This window comes from Xenopus laevis, chromosome 1L (assembly GCF_017654675.1).
Source record: "Xenopus laevis strain J_2021 chromosome 1L, Xenopus_laevis_v10.1, whole genome shotgun sequence".
Lineage (NCBI taxonomy): Eukaryota > Metazoa > Chordata > Amphibia > Anura > Pipidae > Xenopus > Xenopus laevis.
This window is the reverse complement of record NC_054371.1, coordinates 654,533-680,151: the sequence shown is the minus strand read 5'-3', so window position 1 is coordinate 680,151 and position 25,619 is coordinate 654,533. Positions and strand designations below refer to the sequence as shown.

General features: G+C 48.5%; 2 protein-coding genes across 5 annotated transcripts; one reads left to right on the top strand and one right to left on the bottom strand.

Moving 5' to 3' along the window:
- Nucleotides 1-1,565: 1,565 nt before the first annotated feature.
- On the bottom strand, nt 1,566-12,073 carry LOC108704854. Of its 3 annotated transcripts, none has more exons than XM_018241555.2 (5): nt 11,951-12,073; nt 11,652-11,742; nt 4,213-4,440; nt 2,893-3,099; nt 1,566-2,789 (listed from the first exon to the last, which is right to left on the bottom strand). In XM_018241555.2, exons 2-5 carry the CDS (start codon nt 11,700-11,702, stop codon nt 1,779-1,781), a joined length of 1,497 nt encoding a protein of 498 aa, XP_018097044.1. In that variant the 5' UTR covers nt 11,703-11,742; nt 11,951-12,073; the 3' UTR covers nt 1,566-1,778. The 3 variants fall into 3 exon arrangements, with proteins under 3 accessions (XP_018097044.1, XP_018097042.1, XP_018097043.1); XM_018241553.2 differs by having other exon boundaries at nt 11,821-11,962; XM_018241554.2 differs by lacking the exon at nt 11,951-12,073 and adding an exon at nt 11,815-11,919.
- On the top strand, nt 12,026-24,503 carry wdr54.L (WD repeat domain 54 L homeolog). Of its 2 annotated transcripts, NM_001096867.1 has the most exon segments (9): nt 12,026-12,428; nt 17,289-17,351; nt 17,760-17,826; nt 18,087-18,143; nt 20,284-20,411; nt 22,483-22,589; nt 22,665-22,827; nt 23,211-23,282; nt 23,731-24,503. In NM_001096867.1, coding segments are annotated over 9 exon segments (1,014 nt in total). In that variant the 5' UTR covers nt 12,026-12,203; the 3' UTR covers nt 23,863-24,503.
- The last annotated feature ends 1,116 nt before the right edge of the window (nt 24,504-25,619 follow it).

The following is a 25,619-nucleotide window of genomic DNA, read 5'->3' as shown; positions in this document are numbered from 1 at the left end:
AGGAGATTAGATCATGTATATAGAAAACTGATCATTCTAATTAGCCTATAAACAATCAACACAAACGTCTAATGAGGTTGCGGTTCAGCTAATGGTTTTTATGTGTTATTACAGTTTTGTTAATGGAGGTGAATTGCCCTTTAGAGTGATACTGACAACCAGAATTCTACTTCTGAAAATAAGAATCTACATGAAAAATTACCTACAGGTCATGTTGGCCATTTTTTCCTAAACTGTTTTCTAAGTACAGCTTTTTGAAAATTCTCCCTCCTCTCCTCCGGCTTCCCTGCCCCTTCTCCTCCCTCCTTTTATCCAGCTTCCCAGCTCCTTCTACTCCCTCCTCCAGCTTCCCAGCTCCTTCTACTCCCTCCTCCAGCTTCCCAGCTCCTTCTACTCCCTCCTCTCCTCCAGCTTCCCAGCTCCTTCTACTCCCTCCTCCAGCTTCCCCGCTTCTTTTGCTCCCTCCTCTCCTCCAGCTTCCCCACTCCTTCTGCTCCCTCCTCTCCTATTACTCCCTCCTTTACTCCTTCCCTGCTCCTTCTGCTCCCTCCTTTTATCCAGCTACCCCGCTCCTTCTGCCCCCTCCTCTATTCCTCCTTCCTGCTCCTTCTGCCCCCTCCTCTGGCTTCATCCATCCACTGTTGGAATAAATTCCCATTATCTGGAGTGCCGCCTATCTCTTTTTATCTTTAACTGCCCCACCACGTGTCTCCCCTTTACCTTTACAATGAGATCAATGGGAAACTGTAGCCCCAGCACATTGAGAGCTCCTCCTGTAATAGTAATGAAATAGTAATGTAGGAGTGAGCGGCGCTAAGAAATGAGATGTAGTAGAGCAGTTGGAGGAATGAAGTGGATGGGCCCAGGGAGATACCAGGAGCAGCACTGAGGGGCCAGTACTATGAGTACTAGTTCTGCCATTAATACCCTACAAGTTCCTATGTTATTGGGGAATTGTGAAGTTGGCAAATTCCAGGAGCTCCATATCTATATGCAGTATTATTATCTACATGATATTAAATGTACTAAATACTGCCCCCCTTCTTGTAATGACATCAGGCATCAAATTAAATACATATGAAATCATTAACGCCACATGCAGCATTAATCCCCCCCCAAGGTCAAATCACATGACCAGCACCCCAATCCCAGTTCCATCCATGAGTACATTGTGCCCAATGAATATGTTCAAGGTTGTAGACAATATGAATGATTCAGCGCACAGGCTGTAGCCACACGTAGCGAATGCTTCAATCCAGTTTACCTATGGATGCACCGTCATCCCAAATATCAGCTTTACCATGAGACAAAGATTAACTGCTTGTATGTATAGCAGTCTGCAATAGATGAAAAGCACAAGCAGTAAATCTGCATTACTGTGCTCTCCTTTCTCTCATCATAAAGCGAATATGTTCAAGGTTATCAGGAATCATTGTACGGAAGAATTATGACATCACTGATAGGTGACATCACACATGACCACATGATATTAAAATGAACCTAGTGATCACATGACAGTATTCATACCTGCACCTAGGGGATAAAACAAGGAATAACTCACAGTGTTGTGGCTGAAGATCATTCATTTGCATAACAGGAAATAATTAGCATTCAGTTCATTACAGAGAATAAAGGTAAGTAATGAGAAATACCTTTCCTTTGCACATAGCACTTCCTGTAAAAGGCAATTAGAATGGAATGAGGGGTGTGGCTTCTGAGGCACTAATAAGATATAGAAGTGGGTGTTGGGGTGCATGAGGGGTGTGGCATTTGAGGCACTAGTAAGAAATGAAGGTAGGTGGGGGGCGCACATGAGGGGTGTGGTTCTTGATGAGCTGCTCCACAGGGATTCTGGGAAGGGTGACAGAAGCTTGTATTGGCTTTAGTTCCCTCCTTTTCTCTATGGGGTCCCCCAGCTGTAGGCTGTACAAGGACCCTCTCTCGGTGCTGTTACCCTCCCGCAGTGTGACTCCATGGGACAGGCGCATGGTATTCAATAGGAGACCAGCTGAGAGTGGGAAGGGACTTTTGGAATCCTGTGTCAGGGCAGAGCTGCTGGTGGTATATGGATGACATGTTTCTCTATCCTGCATGAGTTGGGGCGAGTCAGTGGTTGTTGGGGTGATCCCGACACTATAAGTTTGATCCAGTCTAGGGGTCTCTTTTTCTCTGAGCCTCATGTCTGCCTTAGGAAGCCGAGTAACTACAGGCCGTCCTACATGCCTGCGTCTCTTCTCCCTGTGCTCCGTCTCTTTTGTATGGTCCATCAGCTCCACCTGAGGGCATATGCTGTGCCTAGGAAGCCTGGAAGGGTCAAGTTTTGGCACACAGAGAACATTGCCAGTATCATCATAGATGACACCTTTCTTCTGTGGAGGCCTTCCCAGCTGGATCTTCAGGATATTGTGCAGGGAGGTGGGAAGAAGCTGGAAGTTTCTATCATTCTCATCCTCCTCCCTCATTTTGAACAGCTGTTCCATCAACATCTCCTTCTCCGTATCTTCAAGAGACTTAGTGATGTTTCTTAAGCCAGCCGAGCGGAGAGGTCCACGGTACGGACGATAAGTCTTCTTCCTCTTGGGTTCATGGGCAGGTGGCACTGGCTGTAGAAGAAGCGGAGGTTCCTTGGCTGTAGAGGCCATGTTTTTCATTTCATTGCTTGTCTCGTTGGGCTGATCATGGTGTGCAGTTGAGTTTGATGGCCCTGAGATGCAGTCTGTATCAAGCTGTGACGGAGCATGGTCAGACCTTTGTTCTGGAGTCTCAGAGATGGATTCAAACAAAGCCACCTGTGTAATGGAAAGGGATATCATGGGAATATCAATATATATATATATCACAATATATAAAGATATGTAACACTACGACACACAACACTGACACATGTGCTACCTGTGTATCTCCAGGACATGGGCTTGGGGCTGCCTGGATGATGGGGACACAGCCCTGTGCCCAGGAGTCGGTGGTGCAGGGTAGGGGCTCTTTCATATTCTGCCATGTCTTCTCCAGAATGGTCTCCCCCTCATCTCTGGGCACAAAAGCCCACTCAGTGATCTGAAGAATTGCATCCTGGGCTTGGCCAATAGTGTAAGGAATGATCTAGACAAGAACACGCAAACATATGTGAGTAGATACGAATCCGGTGCTGCTGCTACAGGGCATGATGGGTAAGTAAGGCACCTCAGGACTAAGCACTGACTGGGACTAATTGCCATGTCACTTACTCACCAGACTAGATAGCACCTGATGTACTATGTCACTTACTCACCAGACTAGATAGCACCTAATGTACTATGTCACTTACTCACCAGACTAGATAGCACCTGATGTACTATGTCACTTACTCACCAGACTAGATAGCACCTAATGTACTATGTCACTTACTCACCAGACTAGATAGCACCTAATGTACTATGTCACTTACTCACCAGACTAGATAGCACCTAATGTACTATGTCACTTACTCACCAGACTAGATAGCACCTAATGTACTATGTCACTTACTCACCAGACTAGATAGCACCTAATGTACTATGTCACTTACTCACCAGACTAGATAGCACCTGATGTACTATGTCACTTACTCACCAGACTAGATAGCACCTAATGTACTATGTCACTTACTCACCAGACTAGATAGCACCTGATGTACTATGTCACTTACTCACCAGACTAGATAGCACCTAATGTACTATGTCACTTACTCACCAGACTAGATAGCACCTAATGTACTATGTCACTTACTCACCAGACTAGATAGCACCTGATGTACTATGTCACTTACTCACCAGACTAGATAGCACCTAATGTACTATGTCACTTACTCACCAGACTAGATAGCACCTAATGTACTATGTCACTTACTCACCAGACTAGATAGCACCTGATGTACTATGTCACTTACTCACCAGACTAGATAGCACCTGATGTACTATGTCACTTACTCACCAGACTAGATAGCACCTAATGTACTATGTCACTTACTCACCAGACTAGATAGCACCTAATGTACTATGTCACTTACTCACCAGACTAGATAGCACCTAATGTACTATGTCACTTACTCACCAGACTAGATAGCACCTGATGTACTATGTCACTTACCTGTTGGGCTAGTAGCTAATGCACTGCTGGACTAAGTACAAACTGGGACTGATTATCATATAACTTACCTGCCGGAGTAGATAGTACCTGATGTACCATATAACTTACCTGTCGGGTTAGGTAGATGTTAAAACATTTCTCCATTACAAGGGCAAGCAAAGACTCCACAATGTCTCCCACCACTTCCTCTCCATCTTCCTGTGCCACCAGAGATGCCCAATCATCCTCAGTGAATCGACCTGCCACAATTTCCACTGCCACCGGAGGGAGAGGGGCCACAGCCACTGCGCGAGACTTTTCTGTACGAGACTTGGATTGGCCAGTCCGTGACGTGCTCTGCGTTTCCCCATAGACAATAATATATCACTGTACCATAATAATAATAATAATAATAATAATAATAATAATAATAATAAAAGAAAGTTGTGTAATATGGGCCATGATTTTATTTATATCATATGTTTATTTATATTGTACTTTTATTTATATCGTACTTTTATATTTATTGTACTTTTATATTTATTGTACTTTTATATTTATTGTACTTTTATATTTATTGTACTTTTATTTATTTAAAAATGGAAGGAGGGAGAAAAACTTGAGAGACACAGTTGGAAGGTATGTCACTCCCCTCTTGGACTGAGATGAACTGAAATGGACTAAGATGGACTGGGTTGGAGTGAGTGGGAGTGAGTGGGAGACAGTGGGAGTGAGTGAGAGTGAGTGGGAGACAGTGGGAGTGAGTGGGAGTAAGTGGGTGGTAAGTGGGAGACAGTGGGAGTGAGTGAGTGGGAGACAGTGGGAGTGAGTGAGAGTGAGTGGGAGACAGTGGGAGTAAGTGGGAGACAGTGGGAGTAAGTGAGAGTGAGTAGGAGACAGTGGGAGTGAGTGAGAGTGAGTGGGAGTAAGTGGGAGACAGTGGGAGTGAGTGAGTGGGAGACAGTAGGAGACAGTGAGAGTGAGTGGGAGTGAGTGAGAGTGAGTGAGTGAGTGAGAGGGAGACAGTGGGAGTGAGAGTGAGTGGGAGACAGTAGGAGACAGTGGGAGTAAGTGAGAGTGAGTGGGAGACAGTGGGAGTGAGTGAGAGTGAGTGGGAGTGAGTGAGAGTGAGTGGGAGTGAGTGAGAGTGAGTGGGAGACAGTGGGAGACAGTGGGAGTGAGTGGGAGTAAGTGGGAGACAGTGGGAGTGAGTGAGAGGGAGACAGTGGGAGTGAGTGGGAGACAGTGGGAGTGAGTGGGAGTGAGTGGGAGACAGTGGGAGTGAGTAGGAGACAGAGGGAGTGAGTGGGAGACAGAGGGAGTGAGTGGGAGACAGAGGGAGTGAGTGGGAGACAGTGGGAGTGAGTGGGAGTGAGTGGGAGTAAGTGGGTGGTAAGTGGGAGACAGTGGGAGTGAGTGAGTGGGAGACAGTGGGAGTGAGTGAGAGTGAGTGGGAGACAGTGGGAGTAAGTGGGAGACAGTGGGAGTAAGTGAGAGTGAGTAGGAGACAGTGGGAGTAAGTGGGAGACAGTGGGAGTAAGTGAGAGTGAGTAGGAGACAGTGGGAGTGAGTGAGAGTGAGTGGGAGTAAGTGGGAGACAGTGGGAGTGAGTGAGTGGGAGACAGTAGGAGACAGTGAGAGTGAGTGGGAGTGAGCGAGAGTGAGTGGGAGTGAGTGAGTGAGTGAGAGTGAGTGAGAGGGAGACAGTGAGAGTGAGTGGGAGACAGTAGGAGACAGTGGGAGTAAGTGAGAGTGAGTGGGAGACAGTGGGAGTGAGTGAGAGTGAGTGGGAGTGAGTGAGAGTGAGTGGGAGACAGTGGGAGACAGTGGGAGTGAGTGGGAGTAAGTGGGAGACAGTGGGAGTGAGTGAGAGGGAGACAGTGGGAGTGAGTGGGAGACAGTGGGAGTGAGTGGGAGTGAGTGGGAGACAGTGGGAGTGAGTAGGAGACAGAGGGAGTGAGTGGGAGACAGAGGGAGTGAGTGGGAGACAGAGGGAGTGAGTGGGAGACAGTGGGAGTGAGTGGGAGTGAGTGGGAGTAAGTGGGTGGTAAGTGGGAGACAGTGGGAGTGAGTGAGTGGGAGACAGTGGGAGTGAGTGAGAGTGAGTGGGAGACAGTGGGAGTAAGTGGGAGACAGTGGGAGTAAGTGAGAGTGAGTAGGAGACAGTGGGAGTAAGTGGGAGACAGTGGGAGTAAGTGAGAGTGAGTAGGAGACAGTGGGAGTGAGTGAGAGTGAGTGGGAGTAAGTGGGAGACAGTGGGAGTGAGTGAGTGGGAGACAGTAGGAGACAGTGAGAGTGAGTGGGAGTGAGCGAGAGTGAGTGGGAGTGAGTGAGTGAGTGAGAGTGAGTGAGAGGGAGACAGTGAGAGTGAGTGGGAGACAGTAGGAGACAGTGGGAGTAAGTGAGAGTGAGTGGGAGACAGTGGGAGTGAGTGAGAGTGAGTGGGAGTGAGTGAGAGTGAGTGGGAGACAGTGGGAGACAGTGGGAGTGAGTGGGAGTAAGTGGGAGACAGTGGGAGTGAGTGAGAGGGAGACAGTGGGAGTGAGTGGGAGACAGTGGGAGTGAGTGGGAGACAGTGGGAGTGAGTAGGAGACAGAGGGAGTGAGTGGGAGACAGAGGGAGTGAGTGGGAGACAGAGGGAGTGAGTGGGAGACAGTGGGAGTGAGTGGGAGACAGTAGGAGACAGTGAGAGTGAGACAGTGGGAGTGAGAGTGAGTGGGAGACAGTGGGAGTGAGTGGGAGTGAGTGAGAGTGAGTGGGAGTGAGTGGGAGTGAGTGAGTGGGAGTGAGTGGGAGACAGTGGGAGACAGTGGGAGTGAGTGGGAGTGATTGGGAGACAGTGGGAGTGAGTGAGAGGAAGACAGTGGGAGACAGTGGGAGTGAGTGAGAGTGAGTGAGAGTGAGTGGGAGACAGTGGGAGCGAGAGTGAGTGGGAGACAGTTGGAGTAAGTGGGAGACAGTGGGAGTGAGTGGGAGACAGAGGGAGTGAGTGGGAGACAGTGGGAGTGAGTGGGAGTGAGAGTGAGACAGTGGGAGTGAGTGGGAGACAGTGGGAGACAGTGGGAGTGAGTGAGAGTGAGTGGGAGACAGTGGGAGACAGTCGGAGTGAGAGTGAGTGGGAGACAGTGGGAGTGAGTGAGAGTGAGTGAGAGTGAGTGGGAGACAGTGGGAGTGAGTGAGAGTGAGTGGGAGACAGTGGGAGACAGTGGGAGTGAGTGGGAGTGAGAGTGAGTGGGAGACAGTTGGAGTAAGTGGGAGACAGTGGGAGTGAGTGGGAGACAGAGGGAGTGAGTGGGAGACAGTGAGAGTGAGACAGTGGGAGTGAGTGGGAGACAGTGGGAGACAGTGGGAGTGAGTGGGAGTGAGAGTGAGTGGGAGACAGTGGGAGTGAGTGGGAGACAGTGGGAGACAGTGGGAGTGAGTGGGAGTGAGAGTGAGTGGGAGACAGTGGGAGTGAGTGAGAGTGAGAGTGAGTGGGAGACAGTGGGAGACAGTGGGAGACAGTGGGAGTGAGTGAGAGTGAGTGGGAGACAGTGGGAGTGAGTAGGAGACAGAGGGAGTGAGTGGGAGACAGAGGGAGTGAGTGTGAGACAGAGGGAGTGAGTGGGAGACAGTGGGAGTGAGTGGGAGACAGTAGGAGACAGTGAGAGTGAGACAGTGGGAGTGAGAGTGAGTGGGAGACAGTGGGAGTGAGTGAGAGTGAGTGGGAGTGAGTGAGTGGGAGTGAGTGGGAGACAGTGGGAGACAGTGGGAGTGAGTGGGAGTGAGTGGGAGTGATTGGGAGACAGTGGGAGTGAGTGAGAGTGAGTGGAAGACAGTGGGAGACAGTGGGAGTGAGTGAGAGTGAGTGAGAGTGAGTGGGAGACAGTGGGAGCGAGAGTGAGTGGGAGACAGTGGGAGTAAGTGGGAGACAGTGGGAGTGAGTGGGAGACAGAGGGAGTGAGTGGGAGACAGTGAGAGTGAGACAGTGGGAGTGAGTGGGAGTGAGAGTGAGACAGTGGGAGTGAGTGGGAGCCAGTGGGAGTGAGTGAGAGTGAGTGGGAGACAGTGGGAGACAGTCGGAGTGAGAGTGAGTGGGAGACAGTGGGAGTGAGTGAGAGTGAGTGGGAGACAGTGGGAGACAGTGGGAGTGAGTGAGAGTGAGTGGGAGACAGTGGGAGTGAGTGGGAGTGAGAGTGAGTGGGAGACAGTGGGAGTGAGTGAGAGTGAGTGAGAGTGAGTGGGAGACAGTGGGAGACAGTGGGAGACAGTGGGAGTGAGTGAGAGTGAGTGGGAGACAGTGGGAGTGAGTGGGAGACAGTGGGAGTGAGTGGGAGACAGTGGGAGTGAGTGGGAGACAGAGGGAGTGAGTGGGAGACAGTGAGAGTGAGACAGTGGGAGTGAGTGGGAGTGAGAGTGAGACAGTGGGAGTGAGTGGGAGACAGTGGGAGTGAGTGAGAGTGAGTGGGAGACAGTGGGAGACAGTCGGAGTGAGAGTGAGTGGGAGACAGTGGGAGTGAGTGAGAGTGAGTGGGAGACAGTGGGAGACAGTGGGAGTGAGTGAGAGTGAGTGGGAGACAGTGGGAGTGAGTGGGAGTGAGAGTGAGTGGGAGACAGTGGGAGTGAGTGAGTGGGAGTGAGAGTGAGTGGGAGACAGTGGGAGTGAGTGAGAGTGAGTGGGAGACAGTGGGAGTGAGTGGGAGACAGTGGGAGTGAGTGAGAGTGAGTGGGAGACAGTGGGAGTGAGTGGGAATGAGTGAGAGTGAGTGGGAGACAGTGGGAGTGAGTGGGAGTGAGAGTGAGTGGGAGACAGTGAGAGTGAGTGAGAGTGGGAGACAGTGGGAGACAGTGGGAGACAGTGGGAGACAGTGGGAGACAGTGGGAGTGAGTGAGAGTGAGTGGGAGACAGTGGGAGTGAGTGAGAGTGAGACAGTGGAAGTGAGTGGGAGACAGTGGGAGTGAGTGGGAGTGAGTGGGAGACAGTGGGAGTGAGTGGGAAACAGTGGGAGTGAGTGGGAGACAGTGGGAGTGAGTGAGAGTGAGACAGTGGGAGTGAGTGGGAGACAGTGGGAGTGAGTGGGAGACAGTGGGAGTGAGTGGGAGTGAGTGGGAGACAGTGGGAGTGAGTGGGAGACAGTGGGAGTGAGTGGGAGACAGTGGGAGTGAGTGGGAGACAGTGGGAGTGAGTGAGAGTGAGACAGTGGGAGTGAGTGGGAGACAGTGGGAGTGAGTGGGAGACAGTGGGAGTGAGTGGGAGACAGTGGGAGTGAGTGAGAGTGAGACAGTGGGAGTGAGTGGGAGACAGTGGGAGTGAGTAGGAGACAGTGGGATTGAGTGAGAGTGAGTGGGAGACAGTGGGAGTGAGTGAGAGTGAGACAGTGGGAGTGAGTGGGAGACAGTGGGAGTGAGTGGGAGACAGTGGGAGTAAGTGGGAGTGAGTGGGAGACAGTGAGAGTGAGTGGGAGACAGTGGGAGTGAGTGGGAGACAGTGGGAGACAGTGGGAGTGAGTGGGAGTGAGTGGGAGACAGTGGGAGTGAGTGAGAGTGAGACAGTGGGAGTGAGTGGGAGTGAGTGGGAGAAAGTGGGAGTGAGTGGGAGTGAGTGGGAGTGAGTGGGAGTGAGTGGGAGACAGTGGGAGTGAGTGAGAGTGAGACAGTGGGAGTGAGTGGGAGACAGTGGGAGTGAGAGTGAGACAGTGGGAGTGAGTGGGAGACAGTGGGAGTGAGTGGGAGTGAGTGGGAGACAGTGGGAGTGAGTGAGAGTGAGACAGTGGGAGTGAGTGGGAGACAGGGGGAGTGAGTGGGAGACAGTGGGAGTGAGTGGGAGACAGTGGGAGTGAGTGGGAGACAGTGGGAGTGAGTGGGAGACAGTGGGAGTGAGTGAGAGTGAGACAGTGGGAGTGAGTGAGAGTGAGACAGTGGGAGTGAGTGGGAGACAGTGGGAGTGAGTGGGAGACAGTGGGAGTGAGTGGGAGTGAGACAGTGGGAGTGAGTGGGAGTGAGTGGGAGACAGTGGGAGTGAGTGGGAGTGAGTGGGAGACAGTGGGAGTGAGTGAGAGTGAGACAGTGGGAGTGAGTGAGAGTGAGACAGTGGGAGTGAGTGGGAGTGAGTGGGAGTGAGTGGGAGACAGTGGGAGTGAGTGAGAGTGAGACAGTGGGAGTGAGTGGGAGTGAGTGGGAGACAGTGGGAGTGAGAGTGAGACAGTGGGAGTGAGTGGGAGACAGTGGGAGACAGTGGGAGTGAGTGGGAGACAGTGGGAGTGAGTGGGAGACAGTGGGAGTGAGTGGGAGACAGTGGGAGTGAGTGGGAGACAGTGGGAGTGAGTGAGAGTGAGACAGTGGGAGACAGTGGGAGACAGTGGGAGTGAGTGGGAGACAGTGGGAGTGAGTGGGAGTGAGACAGTGGGAGTGAGTGGGAGTGAGACAGTGGGAGTGAGTGGGAGTGAGTGGGAGACAGTGGGAGTGAGTGGGAGTGAGTGGGAGACAGTGGGAGTGAGTGAGAGTGAGACAGTGGGAGTGAGTGGGAGTGAGTGGGAGTGAGTGGGAGACAGTGGGAGTGAGTGAGAGTGAGACAGTGGGAGTGAGTGGGAGTGAGTGGGAGACAGTGGGAGTGAGAGTGAGACAGTGGGAGTGAGTGGGAGACAGTGGGAGACAGTGGGAGTGAGTGGGAGACAGTGGGAGTGAGAGTGAGACAGTGGGAGTGAGTGGGAGTGAGTGGGAGACAGTGGGAGTGAGTGGGAGTGAGTGGGAGTGAGTGGGAGACAGTGGGAGTGAGTGAGAGTGAGACAGTGGGAGTGAGTGGGAGTGAGACAGTGGGAGTGAGTGGGAGACAGTGGGAGTGAGAGTGAGACAGTGGGAGTGAGTGGGAGACAGTGGGAGTGAGTGGGAGTGAGACAGTGGGAGTGAGTGGGAGTGAGTGGGAGACAGTGGGAGTGAGTGGGAGTGAGTGGGAGACAGTGGGAGTGAGTGAGACAGTGGGAGTGAGTGGGAGTGAGTGGGAGTGAGACAGTGGGAGTGAGTGGGAGTGAGTGGGAGACAGTGGGAGTGAGAGTGAGACAGTGGGAGTGAGTGGGAGACAGTGGGAGTGAGAGTGAGACAGTGGGAGTGAGTGGGAGACAGTGGGAGTGAGAGTGAGACAGTGGGAGTGAGTGGGAGACAGTGGGAGTGAGTGGGAGTGAGTGGGAGACAGTGGGAGTGAGTGAGAGTGAGACAGTGGGAGTGAGTGGGAGACAGTGGGAGTGAGTGAGAGTGAGACAGTGGGAGTGAGTGGGAGACAGTGGGAGTGAGTGGGAGACAGTGAGAGTGAGTGGGAGACAGTGGGAGTGAGTGGGAGACAGTGGGAGTGAGTGGGAGACAGTGGGAGTGAGTGGGAGTGAGTGGGAGACAGTGGGAGTGAGTGGGAGACAGTGAGAGTGAGTGAGTGGGAGTGAGTGGGAGACAGTGGGAGTGAGTGGGAGTGAGTGGGAGACAGTGGGAGTGAGTGGGAGACAGTGGGAGTGAGTGGGAGTGAGTGGGAGACAGTGGGAGTGAGTGGGAGACAGTGGGAGTGAGTGGGAGTGAGTGAGAGGGTCGGAGGGGTCGGTAATTACCTGGGCTGTGGCCTCACGCACGCCACGTACAATGGCGGAAGTTTTACTCATTGGATAAAGTAGCGGCTCAGGATTGAGGACAGGGCGAGACCTGTGGGGACAGAGAAGATGTTACAGGAGTGTCTGTACTCACACTCACACTTGTATTGCCTCAGTGACTCACACTCACAGTCTGTATCAGCGGGGAGCTCAGATGTGCCAGTCGCTGATTCGCTGTGTATGTCGTTGCCTAGCAACTAGAGAGCGGCCGGCGCACACAGATGACGACACGGACGAGTAGAAATGACAGGAAGTCTTACTGCTGCTATAGCAACGGGATGTGAGACGCCCCGACCGGATCCGCTCCTTATTGACCTGCGGACATTCACCGACCCCTCGACTCACCCACAGAGACCCCGCTACTTCCACAGCGATTTCTTACATTTACTGGTCAGAGAGAGAGAAAGGCCCAGAGATAAGAAGAGGTGAGTGACGGAGAGGGGTCGGCGAGTAGATAGCTACAGAGAGGGGTCGGCGAGTAGATATACAGAGCTATAGAGAGAGAGGAGTAGGATGTACCGGAAGGACAAGAGTATACAGATGAAGAGCAGTGCCTCGGCTCTATACAATAACCTCAGTGTCCTGCCAATCACTGACAAGAGTCTCACCTACTTCTCCGTTGTCCATGGCAACACGGTCAATATGGTCAGCGCTTCCGCCGACGGACTCAACTTCTCTCATCGACAACTGCAGTCCAAGGAGGGGAGTGTCACTGTTAGCTCCTCCCTCATCATGCAGGTACCCACCCACCTTCTACCACTACTCTCACTACTCTCACTATTCACCTGTTATACACCTGTACTCACCTGTTGTTATACACTCACCTGTACTCACCTGTACTCACCTGTACTCACCTGTACTCACCTGTTATACACCTGTTATACACCTGTACTCACCTGTACTCACCTGTACTCACCTGTACTCACCTGTACTCACCTGTACTCACCTGTTATACACCTGTTATACACCTGTACTCACCTGTTCTCACCTGTACTCACCTGTACACACCTGTTATACACCTGTACTCACCTGTTCTCACCTGTACTCACCTGTACTCACCTGTACTCACCTGTACTCACCTGTACTCACCTGTACCCTCCTCTACTGACACTGTTATATACTCACCTGTACCCTCCTCTACTGACACTGTTATATACTCACCTGTACACTCCTCTACTGACACTGTTATATACTCACCTGTACCCTCCTCTACTGACACTGTTATATACTCACCTGTACCCTCCTCTACTGACACTGTTATATACTCACCTGTACCCTCCTCTACTGACACTGTTATGTACTCACCTGTACCCTCCTCTACTGACACTGTTATATACTCACCTGTACCCTCCTCTACTGACACTGTTATATACTCACCTGTACCCTCTCCTACTGACACTGTTATATACTCACCTGTACCCTCCTCTACTGACACTTTTATATACTCACCTGTACCCTCCTCTACTGACACTTTTATATACTCACCTGTACACTCCTCTACTGACACTGTTATATACTCACCTGTACCCTCCTCTACTGACACTGTTATATACTCACCTGTACCCTCCCCTACTGACACTGTTATATACTCACCTGTACCCTCCTCTACTGACACTGTTATATACTCACCTGTACCCTCCTCTACTGACACTGTTATGTACTCACCTGTACCCTCCTCTACTGACACTGTTATATACTCACCTGTACCCTCCTCTACTGACACTGTTATATACTCACCTGTACCCTCCTCTACTGACACTGTTATATACTCACCTGTACCCTCCCCTACTGACACTGTTATATACTCACCTGTACCCTCCTCTACTGACACTGTTATATACTCACCTGTACCCTCCTCTACTGACACTGTTATATACTCACCTGTACCCTCTCCTACTGACACTGTTATATACTCACCTGTACCCTCCCCTACTGACACTGTTATATACTCACCTGTACCCTCTCCTACTGACACTGTTATATACTCACCTGTACCCTCCCCTACTGACACTGTTATATACTCACCTGTACCCTCCCCTACTGACACTGTTATATACTCACCTGTACCCTCCCCTACTGACACTGTTATATACTCACCTGTACCCTCTCCTACTGACACTGTTATATACTCACCTGTACCCTCCCCTACTGACACTGTTATATACTCACCTGTACCCTCCCCTACTGACACTGTTATATACTCACCTGTACCCTCTCCTACTGACACTGTTATATACTCACCTGTACCCTCCCCTACTGACACTGTTATATACTCACCTGTACCCTCCTCTACTGACACTGTTATATACTCACCTGTACCCTCCTCTACTGACACTGTTGTATACTCACCTGTACCCTCCTCTACTGACACTGTTGTATACTCACCTGTACCCTCTCCTACTGACACTGTTATATACTCACCTGTACCCTCTCCTACTGACACTGTTATATACTCACCTGTACCCTGCTCTACTGACACTGTTATATACCCACCTGTACCCTCCTCTACTGACACTGTTATATACTCACCTGTACCCTCCTCTACTGACACTGTTATATACTCACCTGTACACTCCTCTACTGACACTGTTATATACTCACCTGTACCCTCCTCTACTGACACTGTTATATACTCACCTGTACCCTCCTCTACTGACACTGTTATATACCCACCTGTACCCTCCTCTACTGACACTTTTATATACTCACCTGTACCCTCCTCTACTGACACTGTTATGTACTCACCTGTACCCTCCTCTACTGACACTGTTATATACTCACCTGTACCCTCCTCTACTGACACTGTTATATACTCACCTGTACCCTCCTCTACTGACACTGTTATGTACTCACCTGTACCCTCCTCTACTGACACTGTTATATACTCACCTGTACCCTCCTCTACTGACACTGTTATATACTCACCTGTACCCTCTCCTACTGACACTGTTATATACTCACCTGTACCCTCTCCTACTGACACTGTTATATACTCACCTGTACCCTCCTCTACTGACACTTTTATATACTCACCTGTACCCTGCTCTACTGACACTGTTATATACCCACCTGTACCCTCCTCTACTGACACTGTTATATACCCACCTGTACCCTCCTCTACTGACACTGTTATATACTCACCTGTACCCTCCTCTACTGACACTGTTATATACCCACCTGTACCCTCCTCTACTGACACTGTTATATACTCACCTGTACCCTCCTCTACTGACACTGTTATATACTCACCTGTACCCTCCTCTACTGACACTGTTATATACTCACCTGTACCCTCCTCCACTGACACTGTTATATACTCACCTGTACCCTCCTCCACTGACACTGTTATATACTCACCTGTACCCTCCTCCACTGACACTGTTATATACTCACCTGTACCCTCCTCTACTGACACTGTTATATACTCACCTGTACCCTCCTCCACTGACACTGTTATATACTTCACCTGTACACTCCTCACTGACACTGTTATATACTCACCTGTACCCTCCTCCACTGACACTTGTTATATACTCACCTGTACCCTCCTCCACTGACACTGTTATATACTCACCTGTACCCTCCTCTACTGACACTGTTATATACTCACCTGTACCCTCCTCTACTGACACTGTTATATACTCACCTGTACCCTCCTCTACTGACACTGTTATATACTCACCTGTACCCTCCTCTACTGACACTGTTATATACTCACCTGTACCCTCCTCTACTGACACTGTTATATACTCACCTGTACCCTCTCCTACTGACACTGTTATATACTCACCTGTACCCTCCTCTACTGACACTGTTATGTACTCACCTGTACCCTCCTCTACTGACACTGTTATGTACTCACCTGTACCCTCCTCTACTGACACTGTTTTGTACTCACCTGTACCCTCCCCTACTGACACTGTTATGTACTCACCTGTACCCTCCTCTACTGACACTGTTATATACTCACCTGTACCCTCCTCTACTGACACTGTTATGTACTCACCTGTACCCTCCCCTACTGACACTGTTATGTACTCACCTGTACCCTCCTCTACTGACACTGTTATATACTCACCTGTACCCTCCTCTACTGACACTGTTATATACTCACCTGTACCCTCCTCTACTGACACTGTTATGTACTCACCTGTACCCTCCCCTACTGACACTGTTATGTACTCACCTGTACCCTCCTCTACTGACACTGTTATATACTCACCTGTACCCTCTCCTACTGACACTGTTATATACTCACCTGTACCCTCCTCTACTGACATTATTATATACTCACCTGTACCCTCCTCTACTGACACTGTTATATACTCACCTGTACCCTCCCCTACTGACACTGTTATGTACTCACCTGTACCCTCCCCTACTGACACTTTTATATACTCACCTGTACCCTCCTCTACTGACACTGTTATATACTCACCTGTACCCTCCTCTACTGACACTGTTATATACTCACCTGTACCCTCCCCTACTGACACTGTTATATACTCACCTGTACCCTCCTCTACTGACACTGTTATATACTCAACCTGTACCCTCCCCTACTGACACTGTTATATACTCACCTGTACCCTCCTCTACTGACACTGTTATATACTCACCTGTACCCTCCTCTACTGACACTGTTATATACTCACCTGTACCCTCCCCTACTGACACTGTTATATACTCACCTGTACCCTCCTCTACTGACACTGTTATATACTCACCTGTACCCTCCTCTACTGACACTGTTATATACTCACCTGTACCCTCCCCTACTGACACTGTTATATACTCACCTGTACCCTCCTCTACTGACACTGTTATATACTCACCTGTACCCTCCTCTACTGACATTATTATATACTCACCTGTACCCTCCTCTACTGACACTGTTATATACTCACCTGTACCCTCCTCTACTGACACTGTTATGTACTCACCTGTACCCTCCCCTACTGACACTTTTATATACTCACCTGTACCCTCCTCTACTGACACTGTTATATACTCACCTGTACCCTCCTCTACTGACACTGTTATATACTCACCTGTACCCTCCCCTACTGACACTGTTATATACTCACCTGTACCCTCCTCTACTGACACTGTTATATACTCACCTGTACCCTCCCCTACTGACACTGTTATATACTCACCTGTACCCTCCTCTACTGACACTGTTAATATACTCACCTGTACCCTCCTCTACTGACACTGTTATATACTCACCTGTACCCTCCCCTACTGACACTGTTATATACTCACCTGTACCCTCCTCTACTGACACTGTTATATACTCACCTGTACCCTCCCCTACTGACACTGTTATATACTCACCTGTACCCTCCTCTACTGACACTGTTATATACTCACCTGTACCCTCCCCTACTGACACTGTTATGTACTCACCTGTACCCTCCCCTACTGACACTGTTATATACTCACCTGTACCCTCCTCTACTGACACTGTTATATACTCACCTGTACCCTCCTCTACTGACACTGTTATATACTCACCTGTACCCTCCTCTACTGACACTGTTATATGACTACCTGTGTATATTCACAGTTGGTGATGGGCACTGTATTTTTCAGGCATCATGGTGTGTTCTGCCAACGAGAGTACTGCTGGTTCTGACCTCACAGAAGGGAATTCAGGTACAAAAGTTTTGCCTTGGATGGTGTCGCTGGTCCCGTGAGTGTGAGCTCTTGTGCATCTCATGCTTTCCCTCCAGCACCCTGTTCTCATACACCCATTCAGCACTGGGTGCTACTGAGCGTCACTTATTAATGCTCCTCTGATTGGATGGACCCACATTAAGCAGGTGTTTGTGGGGGAGTAGTGTCTGGGCTCCATGATGGGACTTGTTCATTGGCTTTACTATTGGACTCATATCTGAACACATAGCTAGTAAATGTACCCAGACTGGCACCCAGTGTCTCCCAATGCTTCTAGTGGGCTGGGGTCTTTACAAATTAAATTAAAGGACAACTAAGGTCCCAGCAGATCTACTCCCTAAACTGTTTGTTAATGCCCAGGATTGCACATTGTCTTATTGTCTCTAGATGTACGAATCAGACGGCTCCATTATGGTCTACTGGCACGCACTCGATGCCCTGGAAACCCCCCCAGGTAATGGATTGCTCCATTCTCACCTTGCCATGGGTGGGTAACACTGTACCCCATAACTGCCTGTAGGATGGGTTTTTTTCTACTCTTCTAGTGCCAAGGAATGGCAAGATCTTGGGGCTGTATTGTACCCCATACCTGCCTGTGTCAGCTCCTGTAGGAGGGGGGTCCACCTACTGTTCTAGTGCCAAGGAATTGCAAGCTCTTGGGGTGCCATACTGGAACCTTCTTATAACTGTTTTTTGCATCTGTTTCTGTGGCAGCTCAGGCAGTGTTTGCCCGGGGTATCGCTCCTGCCAGGGGTCAGTACATCTGTGTAGGTAAGTGCTCAGCCACTGTCTGTGTCCCCTTACTTGTATCTCTCCCATACCCACCTCCCTCTCCCCCCTCTATTCCCAGCCACAGCTTCCATCTTGTTTGTATCATGTAACGCAGGGAGCCATGTTGGTGTTATACATGAAGCATTGTCTTTCTCAAATAAGCACCCCCATGTGCTCTAATGTACCCCCATACCATCACAGATGTGCCAGCTGCCTATACCATGTGTATTAATGCAGGCCCCCCCCCCCCAAATATTTGCACCACATTGAGTGTGTCACAGAGTTAGGTACCCCCCATCTTTACTTCTGAGAAACACCCTTTCAGCATTACACCAACCCTAACCCTATTGAAACATGTTGCTGCCATCAAATGTAAAATAAACAGAGATTTTTGAGAAATGAATGAAATTGGTTAATTCCTGCATTTGATTTATTGTCTTTGTACTCATTGCCATTAAATATTGGGGTTCACTTACACGATGACTTACACGATGACTTACACGATGACTTACACTATGACTTACACGATGACTTACACTATGACTTACACTATGACTTACACTATGACTTACATTATGACTTACACTATGACTTACACTATGACTTACACTATCACTTACACTATCACATACACTATCACTTACACTATCACATACACTATCACTTACACTATCACTTACACTATCACTTACACTATCACTTACACTATCACTTACACTATCATATACATTATCACTTATGCTATCACTTACGCTATCACTTACACTATCACTTACACTATGACTTACGCTATGACTTACGCTATCACTTACACTATCACTTACACTATGACTTACGCTATGACTTACGCTATGACTTACGCTATGACTTACGCTATGACTTACACTATGACTTACCACTATGACTTACACTATGACATACACTATGACTTACACTATGACTTACACTATGACTTACACTATCACTTACACTATCACTTACACTATTACACTATCACTTACACTATTACACTATGACTTACACTATGACTTACACTATGACTTACATTATGACTTACACTATCATATACATTATCACTTACACTATCACACTATGACTTACACTATCACTTGACGTACAGAATGTTGTAAAGTATGACTTACTCTATGACTTACACTATGACTTACACTATGACTTACACTATGACTTACACTATCACATACACTGACTTACACTATGACTTACACTATGACTTACACTATCACTTACACTATCACTTACACTATCACTTACACTATCACATACACTATCACATACACTATCACATACACTATCACTTACACTATCACATACACTATCACTTACACTATGACTTACACTATCATATACATTATCACTTACACTATCATATACATTATCACTTACACTATCATATACATTATCACTTACACTATCATATACATTATCACTTACACTATCACTTACACTATGACTTACACTATCACTTGACGTACAGAATGTTGTAAATATGACTTACTCTATGACTTACACTATGACTTACACTATGACTTACACTATGACTTACACTATGACTTACACTATGACTTACACTATGACTTACACTATCACATACACTATGACTTACACAATGACTTACACTATGACTTACACTATGACTTACACTATCACATACACTATGACTTACACTATGACTTACACTATGACTTACACTATGACTTACACTATGACTTACACTATGACTTACACTATGACTTACACTATGACTTACACTATGACTTACACTATGACTTACACTATGACTTACACTATGACTTACACTATCACTTACACTATCACTTACACTATGACTTACACTATGACTTACACTATGACTTACACTATGACTTACACTATGACTTACACTATCACATACCACTATCACATACACTATCACATACACTATCACATACACTATCACATACACTATGACTTACACTATGACTTACACTATCACTTACACTATCACATACAATATCATGTACACATCACACAGCAAAGACATGTTGGGGAATTACTTACCTGTTGCTGTTTAATCCACTCATCAATACATTTCTGTAGCGAGAAACAATTTGATTGGACGTGACCCGCTGTGTTTCTGCAGGGACTTCCTCTGGATTGGTCCTCGTCTTTGACATCCCGGCCAAAGGCACCAACATCACCCTGGCAGAGGTTCTGGCTGAGCACAGGGAACCCATCACCGACATTGCCAGTGACTCTGCTACAGACAAGGTACAGGGGCCCGGGACACCCCAGTAACTGGGTCACAAGGGGAGAGCCAATCATGTACTGAGGAGCCTGAGCACAGGGGGAGGGACATTCCATTTACAGTGTCACAGGGAGCCAATCAGTGATGTCGTGTATAGAAGTTAGGTAAGTATAGGGGGGGCTCTGGCTGTTTAGCATCTGATGAGGCAGGTGAATGAGAGAAATCACGGGGGCCCCATACAGCAACATTTTCTGGGCCCACCCCCCTCACTCACAAGTTATTACAGCCATTGCTGCTCAGGGCCCCCTTATAATTTAGAAAGAAAAAAATTGGCGGCCAGGGTCCCACATAAAAGTTTTTAAAAAAAACATTGGTGGTCACACCCCCTAAAAAAATCATTGGTGACCAGCCCTCCCCCCATAAATAAAAAAAAATTGCCAGCCCCCCCCCATAAAAGTTTTCAAAAACATTGGTGGTCAGGGGCCCCATAGAATATTTAAAAAAAAATTATTGGTGGCCAGAGGTGCAATAAAAAAACAGTGTTCAGTGTAACTTACCTTTGGTTCTTCTTTAGCTTCTTCGGCTCCTTTCTTAGCGGCTTTGGGTCTATAGTCCTGTATGAACTCTTTAGCCCCAGCCTTGCCCCCTCATGTGTGGCTGTATGGGATGACAGTCGGCTCTAGTGCACCACATATGGCAGATGTTGTTTGGGGTACAGCTAGTAAGGGGCAGTATGTATATATATGAGGGGCAGTATGTATATGTATATAAGGGGCAGTATGTATATAAGGGGCAGTATGTGTATGTATGTATATAAGGGGCAGTATGTATATAAGGGGCAGTATGTATGTATATAAGGGGCAGTATGTATATGTATATAAGGGGCAGTATGTATATGTATATAAGGGGCAGTGTGTATATGAGGGGCAGTGTGTATATGAGGGGCAGTGTGTATATGAGGGGCAGTATGTATATAAGGGGCAGTATGTATATAAGGGGCAGTGTGTATATGAGGGGCAGTGTGTATATGAGGGGCAGTGTGTATATGAGGGGCAGTGTGTATATGAGGGGCAGTGTGTATATAAGGGGCAGTGTGTATATGAGGGGCAGTGTGTATATAAGCGGCAGTATGTATATAAGGGGCAGTATGTATATAAGGGGCAGTATGTATATAAGGGGCAGTATGTATATAAGGGGCAGTATGTGTATGTATATAAGGGGCAGTATGTGTATGTATATAAGGGGCAGTATGTATATGAGGGGTAGTATGTGTATGTATGTATATGAGGGGCAGTATGTATATGAGAGGCAGTATGTTTATAAGGGGCAGAATGTGTATGTATATGAGGGGCAGTATGTATATAAGGGGCAGTATGTATATAAGGGGCAGTATGTGTATGAGGGGCAGTATTTATATAAGGGGCAGTATGTATATGAGGGGCAGTATGTGTATGAGGGGCAGTATTTATATAAGGGACAGTATGTATATAAGGGGCAGTATGTATATAAGGGGCAGTATGTATATAAGGGGCAGTATTTATATAAGGGGCAGTATGTGTATGAGGGGCAGTATGTATATAAGGGGCAGTATGTATATGAGGGGCAGTATGTGTATGAGGGGCAGTGTGTATATGAGGGGCAGTGTGTATATGAGGGGCAGTGTGTATATGAGGGGCAGTATGTATATAAGGGGCAGTATGTATATGAGGGGCAGTATGTATATGAGGGGCAGTGTGTATATGAGGGGCAGTATGTATATAAGGGGCAGTATGTGTATGAGGGGCAGTATGTATATAAGGGGCAGTATGTGTATGAGGGGCAGTATGTATATAAGGGGCAGTATGTATATAAGGGACAGTATGTATATAAGGGGCAGTATGTATATGAGGGGCAGTATGTATATAAGGGGCAGTATGTATATAAGGGGCAGTATGTATATAAGGGGCAGTATGTATATAAGGGGCAGTATGTATATGAGGGGCAGTATGTATATAAGGGGCAGTATGTATATAAGGGGCAGTATGTTTATGTATATAAGGGCAGTATGTATATGAGGGGCAGGGACACATGATGATATTAGAGTGTTTTTCACAGGACAGCGCTGCGGATCTGGTGACTGCTGATGACTCCGGGGCCCTGTGTGTTTGGAAGTGTGGGGGGGGCGAGGAATTCAAACTACTGAACAAGATCTCTGCTTACGGGTAAGTGGGGAGACGCGTGGGGTGAGCTGCTCTTATTGGAGAACAGAGAACTGACTAATCAGGTTTGTTCCCCAGGGTTTCCTGCTCCTCAGTGAAGTTGTGGAATGGAGTCATTGCTGCTGCTTATGGAACGGGGCAGATTCGGGTGTTTGATGCGGCAACAGGGGCCCTAAATGTGGAGGTGGATGCACACGCCCGCTGGATTTACACCCTCGATATTGCACCCGAGTCAGGGAAGGTGAGAGGATCTTTATCTCAGATGTTTCATATGGATACGGACTGATAAAGGGCACAGGAGGGGCAGGCATAGACACTCGGGGTACAGGCGGGCGGCCATAGACACTCGGGGTACAGGCGGGCGGCCATAGACACTCGGGGTACAAGCGGGGCGGCCATAGACACTCGGGGTACAAGCGGGGCGGCCATAGACACTCAGGGTACAGGCGGGGCGGCCATAGACACTCGAGGTACAAGCGGGCATAGACACTCGGGGTACAGGCGGGGCAGCCATACACACTCGGGGTACAAAGTTATAGGAAGTGTTCTATGGAGCAATAGGAGGAGGAGTGATATGAAAGAGTGTATATTATCATAAAGTGCTGATATTCTCCTTCCTCGTAGCTTCTCTCTGGAGCAGAAGATTCCTTCATACAGATCTGGCAGTTGAGCCGCTCAGACTGTGGGACAATTGAGGTTGGTATTGTGGGGCCCTAAAGACATGGTGCTGATAATAGTGAGGGCCACAGCACAGTTCACCCTTGAGATGATATGAGAAGGGAACCCTGGGATTTGAGGAATACTGGGGGGATCCCTGTGAGGAAAGCTGATTGTGCAGTTCAGGAGCCTGAAGACAGTAGTTTGTGGGGTTCAGCGAGGGACAAGTTTGGGGACAATGTCTATCTGCTCTGCTGAATACTAAAGAAGCCCATGCTGCTCACAGCAATATTTGGGGTGTTGTCCAAGAAATTCTATGCATTGTGAGTGATAGAGCAGAGGAACTAAGGGGTTCTACTCATGGGGTTTGATCAGATCTGTCCAACAGCCCCAAGGGTGGGAGTTCAGTCTGCTTGGGGAACATGGTTTCTCTTACACAGCAGTGGATATGGATTGACCCGAGTGTAATTACATGTGTCTCCTGTAGGTGGAGCACTGTCATTCCGAGTGTGTGACCGACACACAGATCTGCGGGGCCCGATTCTGTGACCCCCAGGGGGGGAGCTTTGCTGTGACTGGCTACGACCTTGGTGAGATCATTAGATATGTACAGATGTAACTCCGCCTTGCTGATGCCGGAGCAGAGAACATGGCGCCGTTCTACCCTCGTACAACTCGACTAGTGAGTTCTGCACTGTGGCTCCCATGTTTCCTTCAAGATTTGGGGGGGGGGGCAGAAACAAAGACATTGGAACAGGAGAGTTTTTAGTTATTACATTTCAACTTTTATTTTTGAACAAATTCTGTGGAACTTGTGACCCCGTATTTAGGGTTTAGCAACGTTATCAATCCCCTCCCATAGTGTGTCCTGTAGATACTGTATCTCCCATTGGGCCCCTGTGTCACCCCACAATGAGTGTGACTAAGTCCATGTCCCAGAGTTCCCTTGTGGTTAACTGGATCAAGTCTCTGATGTGAGATACTAAATACGTTCCCTCAGAAACCTGCAGAGATGTTGCTACTTAGCTTCTGCCTTTAGAACATCACTTATTGGCCTCCTGGTGCCCCACCCACTCTACATCTGCCTGGCCACCTTGTATCCCTCACTTTCTCTGCCCCAAAGAAACCAGATGATGTAGGTGGCCAAGCTTAGCCAATGAGGATGGACAAGAAGAACATATTTCTTACAGCAGGTTGTCTTGCTGGAGATGAGACTTCCATGTGTATCTAGTACCCTGAATAAACCCATCCTCATCACAACAACTGCTCCTTATTTGCACCATTATTATTTGCACCATTAGCCACTTACCTGTGTGGAAGAAGTGGGATGAAACCCTGTAGGTGGCCACCCATTCATACCTACCTCTCTACAGAAACATGTAGAACCCCAACATGTGCCAGTAATAGGACCTGGAGGTTGCACTTGATGACTGTGTGTGGGTTTTATTTAACTTGGTTATTATGTATGTACTAACACTATAGCCCCAAATAAAAAAGGGCCAAGCAGGGGCCACACACTCGCGCTTCTTGCAAAACATTTAATGAAAGCAGTGGTACATGGACATGTCGGGACATTATCCGTCTTATTGACATGTTGCATTATTGCATAATACATAGAAACAGCCCCTGTGTGTAAAAAATATCTTGCCCCCCCCAAAGGGAACACTTACTGCACATGGAGACTGACGTGCGAGACCAGAGGGAAGAGAACTACCCACCATAGTGCTTCCTTCACTACATATTGCTCCACTGCTTCCACTCAACCCCACTTCCTTCGCTGTCTAGAAGGGACACTGTATGTACCCCAAAGTGTATAATCTACCCTCCACACTGCAACACTATAGGGAAAGTCACCAACTCACTGCAGTACTATGAGTATAGCCCCCCACACTGCAATCCCAGGGCGATGTAACCCCCCACCATGCAATCCCAGGCCGATGTAACCTCCCACACTGCAATCCCAGGGCGATGTAACCCCCCACCATGCAATCCCAGGCCGATGTAACCCCCCACACTGCAATCCCAGGGCGATTTAACCCCCCACAATGTAATCCCAGGGTGATGTAACCCCCCACAATGCAATCCCAGGGCGATGTAACCCCCCACAATGCAATCCCAGGGTGATGTAACCCCCACACTGCAATCCCAGAGCGATGTAACCCCCCACAATGCAATCCCAGGGTGATGTAACCCCCCACAATGCAATCCCAGGGCGATGTAACCCCCCACAATGCAAATCCAGGGTGATGTAACCCCCACACTGCAATCCCAGCGCGATGTAACCCCCCACAATGCAATCCCAGGGTGATGTAACCCCCCACACTGCAATCCCAGGGCGATGTAACCCCCCACAATGCAATCCCAGGGTGATGTAAC